At 36.8% G+C, this 12,710-nt stretch overlaps 1 protein-coding gene across 1 annotated transcript; it reads left to right on the forward strand.

Moving 5' to 3' along the window:
- Positions 1-5,936: 5,936 nt before the first annotated feature.
- LOC126631247 (protein MIZU-KUSSEI 1-like) lies at positions 5,937-7,123 on the forward strand. The gene has a single exon (XM_050301420.1). The coding sequence runs from the start codon at positions 6,306-6,308 to the stop codon at positions 7,008-7,010; it is 705 nt and encodes a 234-aa protein (XP_050157377.1). The 5' UTR covers positions 5,937-6,305; the 3' UTR covers positions 7,011-7,123.
- The last annotated feature ends 5,587 nt before the right edge of the window (positions 7,124-12,710 follow it).

The following is a 12,710-nucleotide window of genomic DNA, read 5'->3' on the forward strand; positions in this document are numbered from 1 at the left end:
CAAACGCCTTCTCCACCCAAACTTCATATCTCCTAATTCAAAGCTTATATGTTGTTCAAATTCGGTCAGTCAACCTTTATCGCACTTGGTTGTATCACGAAATCTCAATCATGTCTGTATGTTTCTCATCTTGGGCTTATTGAAATTTTTAGGATTTTGGTATTGATTGATTGATTTTAATGAATTTTTTGGAAAAAAATATTATAAATTGGCAATTACAAGTAAAAAAGTATGATTAAATTTTCAAAGCTTCTATTTTATGACCCCCTCATTGCAAATTTATGGCTCCGTCACTGCTACTTAAGTGTGGTGAGCAAACTGAAGCAGTATAAATCGTGAAAACGGGAACAAAAGAAATAATTAGGATGTGAGCATCTAGCTAAAAGCTAATTGGCAAGTGGATAGATCCAATGTGTTTTTAAACACTAGTGCAAGGATCTAATGTGTTTTTAACTAATTCAAGTGAATAACACGTAATTGGAGACGCAAAGGGTTTTTAGTCGTTAGGTGCACGTAGATAACATGCTCTGATATCATGTTGGTGTAGACATGCAAATTTTGGTGAAAATTAATGTTCACCAACGCATTAAACTTTGACATGCGAGGGCTTACGTGACATGTACCATTTGTCTCACAAATCATGAACCAAGACACAAATGAAAGTCTTGGTTCTTTCGTATGCAAAGCTTGGAGAGTCTATAAATACAAGGCTCCAAGACAAAGAAAGTGAGCCAGAAAATCATTCTCACACCCAAATGCTGAAGCTCTCAAACCCCCAACTTCCCAACCATTCAAACACTCCAGAAGATTCAAAAAATTCTCTACATTAACTACAAGAAAAATGGGCTAAGAACACAATTGATTTGTGCCCTTCTCATTTTCATTGAGCACAAATACATATTTGTGCATTTTAAATTCCATTGAACACCAAAATTTCTCAAATGTGCCCTCTAACAAAGAAACACATTAGTTTGTGTCTGGTATTTGTGCCTACTAAATTTTGAACACAATTGTGTCCAGCTTGCATGTAAGACAATAAGAGATGGAAATTTTTTTATTAATTTACAAACACACAATAAAGGCTTTTGTGCCCTCTAATATATTTAAATTAAAAATATATGTTTTTGTGTACTTTACATTTACTTTTTCCCTATTCACAATTTGTGTAAATATCTAGTTGCAATCAACTTGAATTATTAGGGGAGAATCTAATTAATCAATTATTTTACTAATTTTCTAATGGGTTTTTGTGTCCTGTAAAACCCACCCACATGAGTCTTCACCTTTCCCTGTGCATTGACTCATTTATTCACTCCATCACTCTTCGTCTCTCTCTTTCACCCATCCCTCTCTCTCATTAACTTTCTCAACTTCTTCATTTTTTTTCTCTGTCATCTCCCTCACCATCTCTGTGGTACTACTGTGGATGGCACATGGAGCAGAGGCACCTCCACTGGAAGGATGACTGCCTGAAAGGATGAATATACGTTTGAAATCATTGCCTTGTTTTTTTCTTTAATTTATAATGTTGATTTCGTGGTTGAGTTTTCAGCATGTGATTGATTTGTCAAGAGGAGAAACTATGAGCAATATTTTCATATTCTTATCTGGTGCTTTCAATTGTTTGATTCAGGTTGTAAGGTATTTCCATTTTGTTTATTTTTTTTTGTTTTTTAATGTAACTAATAGAGCACAATTACAAAAATTGTGCTAACATGAATTTGAATGTCATCTGACACAGGTGTTAGAATAGGGCACAAAAAAACCCTTATTTGTGCTCAACTCTTTGAGCACTGATGGCCATATTGTGCCCTCTAATCAAAGGGCACGCCTATAGAGGGCACATATATAGTTTAGTTGTTGCATTGTTAATATTGCTCTATGGGCACATATGTTGGTGCCCTTTGACCTTGTATGGCACAAATAACTTTTTGTGTGCATTGGCCATATTTTTTGTAGTGTCTTCGTCAAATCGGTGAAGAATCATCAAGCACCACTACATATGCCAGTTCTTCCATCGCCACAAGCCAAAACCTTGAGGCGTTCGTTCATCCGAGATCAAGTTATCACGACTCTTGAATTAAGAATACACACTTTACATTTTCGGAGATCAAATCAAAGGATCAAACCTTGTAAGCTTGCAACTCTAAACTCATTAATACAAATATTATTTTGTACACATGTTTTTGTTTGATTTGTCACAAAAATTTCGCGTTTACAGTTGGAAAGTAAGCATCCCAACTCAAAACTAACTAACAACAAATGAAAAGGGTTAAGGTCTATTTATACAAAAATCCAAGCCTTTTTAGTAAACAAGGGCCTAACTTAAGAACTTGTAGATCAATGATTGAGTGATGAGAGAGATTTTCACTTCCTTGTTTGGGCATGGATTGTCTTCCACATTGTCTAATCTCTAGCTAACATCCACATTAAGCAAAGCTTTTTCTTGACATCGTGTCACTTGAATTACCAAAAGAGATGACGATCCCATCACTAGCACAATAATAATTCTAACGGATGGTATTGATAGGTGGAGGAGTTTTCAAACAATGTTCTAATTAATCTATTCTAAATTTGCTTTATATGCCAAAGACATCATATTCAAATATCAATCATCCAAAAGTTCAGTTATCAAATCAAATGTGTTATATATAATTATATTTTCATACAGGCATTTATCTAAATGGATTGAGTGTGGATGCGTTGTTAGTCTGGTCTCAACCAGCCTGTCATTTTTTAGAGGGTAAGTTGTAACTTGTCTTAGACGACGCCAAATTTTATAAAAAAAAATTCTTCAAACTTTTGACATCATCTTTGACAAAGGCAGATTCTTAAAGATCTTTTTTTTTTTTTAAAGAAAGGATGGTGATTTTCATTAACAGTATCAGTTACAAGGGTTATATGGGTACAATCTCTAGTGACCAAATATTTGATCTAGAGGTAGTTCACACAAACAAACAATGATGATAGGTAGGTGCAAGAATTTATGTACAAGCGTGCACACACTAGAGGTAGCCAAATATTTGACCTAATTGGCTATCACAAGCGTGCACACACTAGCACAAGAATTCTTCTACAAATCTCCCACAAAGACAGTAGGTGCAACTGACTTATATCAAAGCACATGTATGTCACCGCCACACAAGTGAGACCACATCAAACCATCGCTAACAAGCGAGACCACATCAAAATCATCGCTCACAGGAGGAGCCACATCAGTCACTAGGCGAGACATTACCCGCTAGATGCGGTGCAAACAAACCTATGTTGACCTACGCTAATCTGAGAAACTAAATCTTTTGGTTGGCTCATCTCTAACGATTGGCTCATCTCAACCTACAACTTTACCACTCTAGTGAGATTTGCCACAAACTTGAGCCAAGCAAGGCAAAGCCCCCATACATCTTGTCACTGAAGGCATGCCACCATTGATCAGTCAAGGAGAGCCACAAAACCCTAAAAAAAAGTCATAAAAGGAGGATCCGAGTCACCAACAACCAATACCCAACCAAACTCATAGATCTTGCCTAAATCAAGGGGATAGGCCCTGTGAGGCAGTAAATCTCGAATTTTGCAAGGAGAGGGGAGTGCATCAAAGCCGCAAAAATTGGTTGCCCACAAAAGGATGGTGAAGAAGAGGTGTTACGCAGCACAAAAAACTAGAGAGATAGGGGGAAAAGGGAGGGTTGAGGAGGAATGGTGGGGGAAATGAGGGGATGAGAGGCGGGTAGTCAAGAGGCTAAGGAGGCGGGGAGTGGAAAGGCTAGGAAGCGGGGAGTGGAGAGGCTAACGTTGGCCCCAAGCCAAGGCAAAGGACGGGTGGCTAAGACTTACAGTACTAGGGTTTCTATTTGGAGAGGGAGATAAAGGATGCTGTGGTAAAGGGATTTTTTTACATTCTCGTTGGTTTTTTATCGATCCTTAAAGATCTTCAATAATCCTACAAGCTTGGATTTCAAATTTTCACTCTCGAGCTTAGCTAAAAGAGTAAATTGTAGAAATGGTCTTTCAACTTTAATCAAATTGGAGTAATAGTCCATCAACTAAAAATTCATTATCATTGGTCCCTCAACTCAACAAAACATGTAGCTATGACCCTTTTCGTCAACTCCGTCAGAATTCTGTCAAAATGAGTAATGTTAGAATGACCATTGCTACAATTGAGTTAAAGTTGAGGGATCATTGCTTCAATTGAGTTAAAGTTGAGGGATCATTGCTTCAATTGAGTTAAAGTTGAAGGATCATTTCTCCAGTTGAATTAAAGTTGAGGGACCATTGATACAATTTTTCTTACTTAATTTTCCACATTTGCCTCTTGATTTAGCCTCACGTGCATGGCACGTGACTCATTTTGATGGAAGTTCTAACGGAGTTGGCAAAAAGGACCATAGCTGCATGTTTTGATGAGTTAAGGGACCAATGGTAATAAATTTTTAGTTGAGGGACCACTGCTCCAATTGGTTAAAGTTGAAGGATCATTACTACAATTTACTCTAACTAAAAACTCGAGTTTAATCTGAAATCTAAGCAAGAAACTGACACACCAAGAATGACAAAAAAATTACACTATTACCGTGAAAAATTACACTAGTACACTATTAAAGTCCCAATCTCGAATCGATTCAATCTTATATTATTGGTTTTCTCCTCTATCGTAAGTGGTCAGATCATGGTTTAGTTGCAACTTTATGTTGCATCAATGAATAAAACTTTTTTGGTAAATTCATACGCATTTGCATATGGAACCCACCTTTGCTGCAGGTAACTTGGTCTTGCATTGTACCCAAACTCCAAATTATATGCTTTAAACTGACCACAGCTTTTCTATCCAACCATATGCTTGTGGTACATGATTGCTCAGTTAGTGGGTCGTTTCCCAAAAGCGAAATGGACATGGCCATGGTGTTAAATCCCAATTCTTTTGAATGAGTTATATGAGCACTCAATACCTAAGTTTCTAACTAGGTTTCACAGCTTTAGTTAATGCTCCCAATAAACCAAACTATCCAGCAGATGTGTTGTTAGGTGATTTGATGCTCCCATAGTTATGCTCCATGAACAGTAAGACGAACAAACACATAGTTGTATATAATCAATAACACCAAATCTTTTATATTTTACTAGTTATGGCTAAGCACAGATTCAAGACTAAATATAGCGAAGCATGGAGCCCCAGCATGGACACTAGTTCTCTCATGTTTTGACCCTCTTGTTAACCATGTAGTGGAGCTTCAAATTAATGATTTTGTTGCTACTAAAATTAGGGTTCAAATTAATGATTTCATTGCTACTAAAATTTAAGGTTCTTGCACTGTACCTGAAAATGTCATGGTGACGTTATCTTAAGCCACGATTCACTTGACAAATTTGCGCGATTGGTTAAACAATGGAATGAAACCAAAGTTTAATTCCAATTAATATGGATAAACAGGAGAAAAATATTTTGAGGGGGAAGATGAGCTGCACCTCAATAATTATATTGAGGCATTTAGGATTGGGGTTTGGAAAAGCATAAAGCTAGTGACATTGATGCCTTGTTTGATGATCAGAGATCCACATGCATAACCAACATTTCCACATTTCATTTCGAGTTTCTTTCCGCAAAATACTTTGTTACTTGTAAGCAATCATTCTTCGTAATCCAGTGATTTGCAAGTGAAAACGACTTATCACATGTAACGAGTGATCTGTCAAAAAAAAATGAATCATTACTTGCGATGAGTGATATATAAGAATAAATGACTCCTTGCACATAGCAAGTAGTGTTGTATGTAAAGAAATTTGACTCGTTACGCATAATGAATGATCTTCAAATGAAGAAAAATGACTCGTTACATGATAAGAGCCGAACAATGTTGGTTTTATTTTTCTTCATGCCCTGGCCCTTCCTCTACAATTTGTGTGGTCCGACCTCTCCTTATCTTATCACATTCAACCCCGTCCCCTTTTCATATCTAAACTTTGTCGTATCACTCTTTACTATTTAGTCCCATTAAGTTCCCCCTCCCATAACCAACTTGAAAAATTAAAAATTAAAATTGAAGGGTCTCCATTCCCTTTCCAAAGTTCAAAGATTCCAATCACATAAACTTAAACTAACCCCGAAACGACGCCGTCCAACAGAAAGTATCCACACACAAACATAACCAATTGACTGACCAAACTAAATTTTGAAGTTTTTTTTTTCTCCAACCTTCCACTCTCTATATATATTTCCAACTCGCGTACATTTTCAAACACTCATATCTAATATACCCCTTCTTGTATTGGTTGAATTGATTTCTGAACCACAAACCCTAGCCACAATGCCTTCTGTGCACTCTAGCCCTTTCTACCACTTAGAGAACTCAGCCATTTTAAACCTAATCCGGCACGGTCATATGCCGGGCCAAAAACGTTCGTCGAAATCTTCATCCGGAGGCCTTCTCAAGATGTTCAAGCTCTTCCCCATGTTGACATCAGGCTGCAAAATGGTTGCCTTGCTAGGCAGACCCCGAAAGCCGTTACTAAAGGATCATGCCACAACAGGTACAATTTTCGGGTATCGAAAAGGGAGGGTGAGCCTAGCAATACAAGAAGACCCTCATTGCATGCCACTCTTTGTGCTCGAGCTACCAATGCACAGTAGTGTGTTTCACAAGGAAATGGCATCGGATATAGTCCGAATCGCACTGGAGAGCGAGACGAAGACGCACAAGAAGAAGCTGACGGAGGAGTTTGTGTGGGCTGTGTATTGCAATGGAAGAAAGGTAGGGTATTCTATTAGGAGGAAGCAAATGTCGGAGGACGAGCTTCATGTTATGCAAACTTTGAGGGGTGTTTCGATGGGGGCAGGGGTTCTTCCATGCCCTTCTGATCAGAAGGAGTATGCAGGAGATGGGGAATTGACTTACATAAGGGCAAGGTTTGAGAGGGTGGTTGGATCAAAGGACTCTGAAGCTTTGTACATGATTAATCCCGATGGTGCTGCAGGGCCAGAATTAAGTATTTTCTTTGTAAGAGCTCATTAGCTTAGCAAAAAAATTATGTTCTATTTTCATTAATTAATATTGGTTATTTAATGTAACTTTGTGTCTATGTAAACTATGGTTCTCAAATTCATGAATTGATTGTTTTTAACTTCGATGATTGTAGTCAGTCCTGCTCTTCTAAGGTCGTCAAGTTTTGAGGACCCGTGCCAAATTAAGCAAAATCAACTTAGAATCTAGGAACCATTAGAAAACTCATTTTCTTGTTTTGCTTTCTTATGTTGTCATATATTGCCTTTTGATCTAAACTAATATAATCTTGTGGCTGTTATGCATTTGGTCATCACAGGTCCTCAAAATGAGGACCTTAGGAGAGCATGAGTCGTAGAGTAGTTGAGTTTCAAAAGTTTTTTTTTTCTTTTTTTGACAAAGTAATATTTTAAAACTTCTCTCTAATTGACGAAAAGGGTATTCAAACTCCAGTACAATAAAACCGACACACTGCGTAAACCAGTTGGCATAACTATCTGTAGTTCCAAAAATATCATTAGTTGCCTTCAAGGTATTGCCTTGATCATGATGATACATAGGAAAGATTCATTAACAGGCTGGAAATTGTTTGGACCACATTCAACTTTTAGGCAGTGTGGGCGCTTGTACCATTGAAATTAATGTTTTCAGACCCAACTCCCTTTCCGAAGTAAAATTAAGGGTTAACGATATTTTACACTATAAGATTGGAGGGTCATTTGCAATTGAGACACAAGGTTTGTCACATATTACACTACGTGGTTTTTAAAATACATCAATTTAACCATTTCATCAATTTCATTGTCTAATTAGGCATTAAGTAATGAAGTAACACGGACTAGGACAACATTTGAAACACACGTTGACCATCAACTTCACAGTTTAGTACTTTACACTTTTACTCTTTTAGTCCTTGTATGAAATTGACAGTCAACGTGTACCTCAAATGTAGGCTTAGTCTATGCCACGTCAATACTTAACGTCTAATTAAACGGTAAAATTGACAGAATGGTTAAATTGGTATGCGTAAATTGAAACTTCGTACTCATTTTGTAAATAAGCCCAAACCTTGTTGTGTAAAATGCAATTAACCCTAAAATTAAAAAAAAAAATGAAGAAAATGAAATTTTAATCCTGTATGTAACAACATTGATATCCAAATGTTACTTTGATATCTGATAGATATTGTTGATATGACGTTGATATTTGGTATCAAACGTCAATATAACACTATTAAAATAACATTGATATTTGGTATCAATACGTTAATATAACGTTGTTAAAATGACATTGATATTTGATTGCTTTATCGTCGTGTAGGTCGGTCATGTCGCTCAACCAGGTCATGTGCAGCCCATGCACACAATCCACATGCACAGGGAAGAAAACCACAGTATAACCTGAGGCCCCATAAACCCAAAAGTGAGCTGCACTCGATTCAATCAGTGCTCCAGTGTAACAAAAGTAATGGACAACAACAATGGGCTTCTGGCATTGTACGCAGCCGCCCGGCTTCATTTTGTCAAGAAAATGCTAGGATGCATGCGCGCGGATTGACTATAGATGGTTATTCATGCTTGTGCAGGATTAGTGACGCTTAGGATCAATTATTGTATTCGACAGACGGTTTAACTTTAAATGGACTATCCGACCTATCCATAAAAGAGTAGGAAGCATTAATTTGTTGATGAGAAACTAAGCCAATTCGAAGTTGTTGATGTCTATACCAATCGATCATATAAGAAAATTTTTAATTCATTTCTTTCCAATTAAGCTTCATTCCTATTAAATCTGGAAGTTCTTCACTAGCGTTGGGGTTTGTATCTGCACGAGACTAAGTAATACCTAAATGCAAAGGACCCTAATTTTTTATGAGTAAGTCAGACAATCTACTTAGTACCCAACTGCCAGACATAAGAATTTTCGACGTGATAGACAATCAGACATACATAGAAAGAGATAAATGTAGAGCGTACATTTATATTCTCGTAAATGTATTAAATTAAAGATTGTCAAGGATAGTTATCCAGAAAAACCTGACCCAAATGAATTTACATAGATTCCAAGCTACATCCCTTATTGGATAGGGGTTGGGGTAGGTTGGTAAGAAGAATATAGTTAATTAGATCTTCCCCACAGACTAGAGTGAGAAGTCTTGTGATGTATTTTAAAAATTGAATCCATCTGTCAACAGCTTGCATATTCAACAAATGTCCATTTCAGTTTCTGTGTGTAAAAGCGATTTGTTACATCTTTTGGAAGCCTACCAATGATTTTGTACGCAATACTTTCTATTTACGAGTCAGCGTAGGCTATCTCCCATTTTAGTTATTTGTATGTGTTTACTCGTATCTTTGTTTGTCTGGAAGAATGATCGAACGTCGTAGACAATGCGAATACGTACTTGCTGCCAGAGTTATGTTCGTACATCTATACACACGTATGTGAAGCATCAAGATGCCATTTACTAATTTTCAGGATTCACAAGTTTTTTTAAAGGAATCAATACATACAAAACGAATGAGTGCCGAATCATACAAAACAAATTAGTGCCAAACGAGAAGTAATAAAGGTAGGGCGCATCAATACGTGTGGGCATTGGTGGATCCATACAAGGACTCGGAGGGTTCCGGGACCCCTTGGAAGCCCAAAGAAACACTTGTGATCAACCTTCGGGACCCTCCAACAATTTGGGTAGGTTTAGTGGAGAGGCATGTTGCCTCCATGGATGTGCAGGTAGCAGTGCTTATAACAAAGAAAAAGAAGAGGTTTTTAATTTTTGTTTTAAAAGACCTAGCCAAAACGACAACATTTTTAAGGCAGGTCATTATAAAAAAATTTAAAACTAAAATATCTTTGTTTTCTCTACAGAGCCCGAGAATCTCGATCTTTTCCAGTATCCCCAAATTATATGTAATAACTCTCAGCCCCAATCATCGCAACCTTTCAACTTTAAACCCAAGTTACCCTATTCCTCACCACCATTTGTCGTTCCACCACCTTTAGCTGCCTAATTTTATTTCTTCCAAATTCACATTAGTTTTTTTTTATCCTAGACTCTAGTCCCAACTACCAATTAATAATATATATATATATGTTACATTAACAGATTTTATCTTTGTAGAGTCACTAATTGTGTTATGTTACTGAGCATAATTTGTTGGTTTTATTACCTTTAAGATTAATCTTGATTTATTCAATGAATCAAATTCAATAGAAAATAGTGATATGGAACTAAATTAGTCTAATATTTTTTTTTTTGAACTTTTATGTTGGGATCCTTTGATCTTGAAATCCTGAATCTATCACTGTATGTGCGTCTCATCCTTATTAAGAAAATTGTACATATATGTGATAAGATAATCATTTTACAAAAATAAAACAAAAAAAACAAAAAAAGGATAAAAAAATGGGGGGAATAAGAAAAACGAGGAGAACACCAAACAACCGTGGTTAACCAAATTGTTGACCGGCACGAGCAGGACAAGGCACCAGTTCTCACGCGGTATTGCCGTATTGGCTACCACCCTAACTGTAGGACCGACCCAACCAGTGAGAAAATGACTAGAACACGGGAGATACCACTTGTTTTTATATAAACAGTAGGAAATTTTACTTTTTAAGTTATTAATTTTTTAACACACATATCCTATCATTTGTATAATGATATGAAATGTATCATTCCGTGGACCGATCATATAAAAAAATTTCTCCCAACCGACAATTGGGTTGGAAGGGGACATCGCGGGACCCAGTGATAGTTACCAGACCAGGTATCCCAAATCTCCTCCCATCAGTGAAGTGAAAGTATCTGCCAACTAAAATACGAGTCCAAATTTGGGGCCTACCTCCAGCCTACAATCGACCGTACACAATCACCACTTTCTGTTTTATTCTCTTCATATTTTTTTACCCTAATTATGGAATTTATGGATGAGTAATGAGTATGGATTATCAAACTTTATCACTGGATTTTATTCACCAAATGATTGAATTATTTTAATTTCTTTTAAGTTTGGGCGTACATTTACGATGTTTAAGGGGTTTGTATTCAATTTTTTTTTTTTTGACAAACGTCTACACTAAAGAGAGGGGGTGGACTTAGTTTTACAATGTGTTATAAATAATGTGGTTCAAACTCATTTTTTACGAGAATCAAACATAAGACCTCTGCTTACAAATGAAGATGAATACTACTAAACTGTAGTATTAAGTGACAGGCGTTTGTGTTCAATTGATTAATAGTATTCATCCTAGCATTTGAAATCTAAATTTAATTCCCTCGTCTTACAATCATTTGAATGACAAAAGTTTGAATACGCAAAGTAAAAGATTCTCACATAGGTGAAAGAAAAAACTTTGCAAGAATTTATAAGAGGTTAGACTACTCTGCACCTTAACTTCTTCATGATATCAGAGCAAGGTTGACCACTTGAGAAGCCCAATGGCCAGATGTACTCCTCATCACCTAATTCGTGTTGTCAATGTGTTTGGTTTGAAAATTCATCACGCATGAGGGGCATATGAGGATGTAAATGTAAAAGAGTCACACATCATTTAAAAGAAAAACATTGCGAAGACTTATAAAAGGTTAGACTACTCTCTGAATTATCAATTAATTTTATGATAGAACTTCAATTTATTTATTATACATCTCTCTTACTTGTCTCTTGATCGTTCCTACACTCATCATTGATCGATCACACAATGAATTATAGTACATTTTTCTTATCTCAAACGCGACTGATTTTAACACACCTCTAATTTGAAACTAAAGAACACATTAAGGTTAGTGCCCTACAGCCCTTGGGCTTTTTATCTACTAAAGGACATTGGTACGCAGTTTTGTTGTATGTAAAATTCGAAACAAGTCGGTGACCGTGACCAGGGATTTGGTGCCAGCTGTGGTATCAACTTCCCAACTGCTGCTTGCCAAAAGTTTCACCCAAGGCCAAAATCCATAAATAATGCCACGTGGGCGGCTAGGATGCAATCATTACAACGATTGTGTTCAGATTGTGGGATCTCCCCTACTGAGCTTGTCCGCGCGTGCTTCTCAGGTCTCTCGCCACAAAATTCGAAAATTACTAAAAAAACTGATACTTGTACGGCGGTGGGGTGGCGTACGTACGTACGTAGCATTTTGTTTGTCACGTAAATGCATGCATGCACAATTCCGTTGATTGCGTTCTTAGAAAACAATTACAAGATATTATCTACTTGTTAGAGGCATTATTATCCTCATGATCACTTAGCTTACCCTTTCATCATTCCATTGTTGTAACTTCACATCTCTATCATGTTTGAGATGTATCTTCTCATAGAAATTAGAACTCTCACTAATGTGACAACTTGCAAGGCGTCCATTCAATTAGCTTTTTCCTTTAGGTAAAAAACATTTAATTTAAAGAGAAACCTCGGTATAACACTCAAGACCTCTAAAGTGATACAAAAGACCGTTCCTAACTTGTTGAGGAATACAATCATCCCAAATACACAAATTATTGCAATTGTGTCCAATAGAAGTAATATAATCAACAGCAAAGTTTGCTTCTCTATAGACGTGGTTCCACTTCACCGAGTCAATGAAGGAAGCCAGTCATGATTCTCCAATGTACTGCTTGCCAGAGACGACATCAATGACAATGTTTAAGTAGCCCTCAACTATGATCTTCCTGATTCAGTGCTGTTTGGTTAAATTCAATTTTTGTA

The sequence above is a fragment of the Malus sylvestris genome, chromosome 8 (assembly GCF_916048215.2).
Source record: "Malus sylvestris chromosome 8, drMalSylv7.2, whole genome shotgun sequence".
NCBI lineage: Eukaryota > Viridiplantae > Streptophyta > Magnoliopsida > Rosales > Rosaceae > Malus > Malus sylvestris.

Coding starts and splice junctions, on each gene's coding strand:
- LOC126631247 (XM_050301420.1), top strand. CDS start 6,306: ATGCCTTCTGTGCACTCTAGCCCTTTCTACCACTTAGAGAACTCAGCC.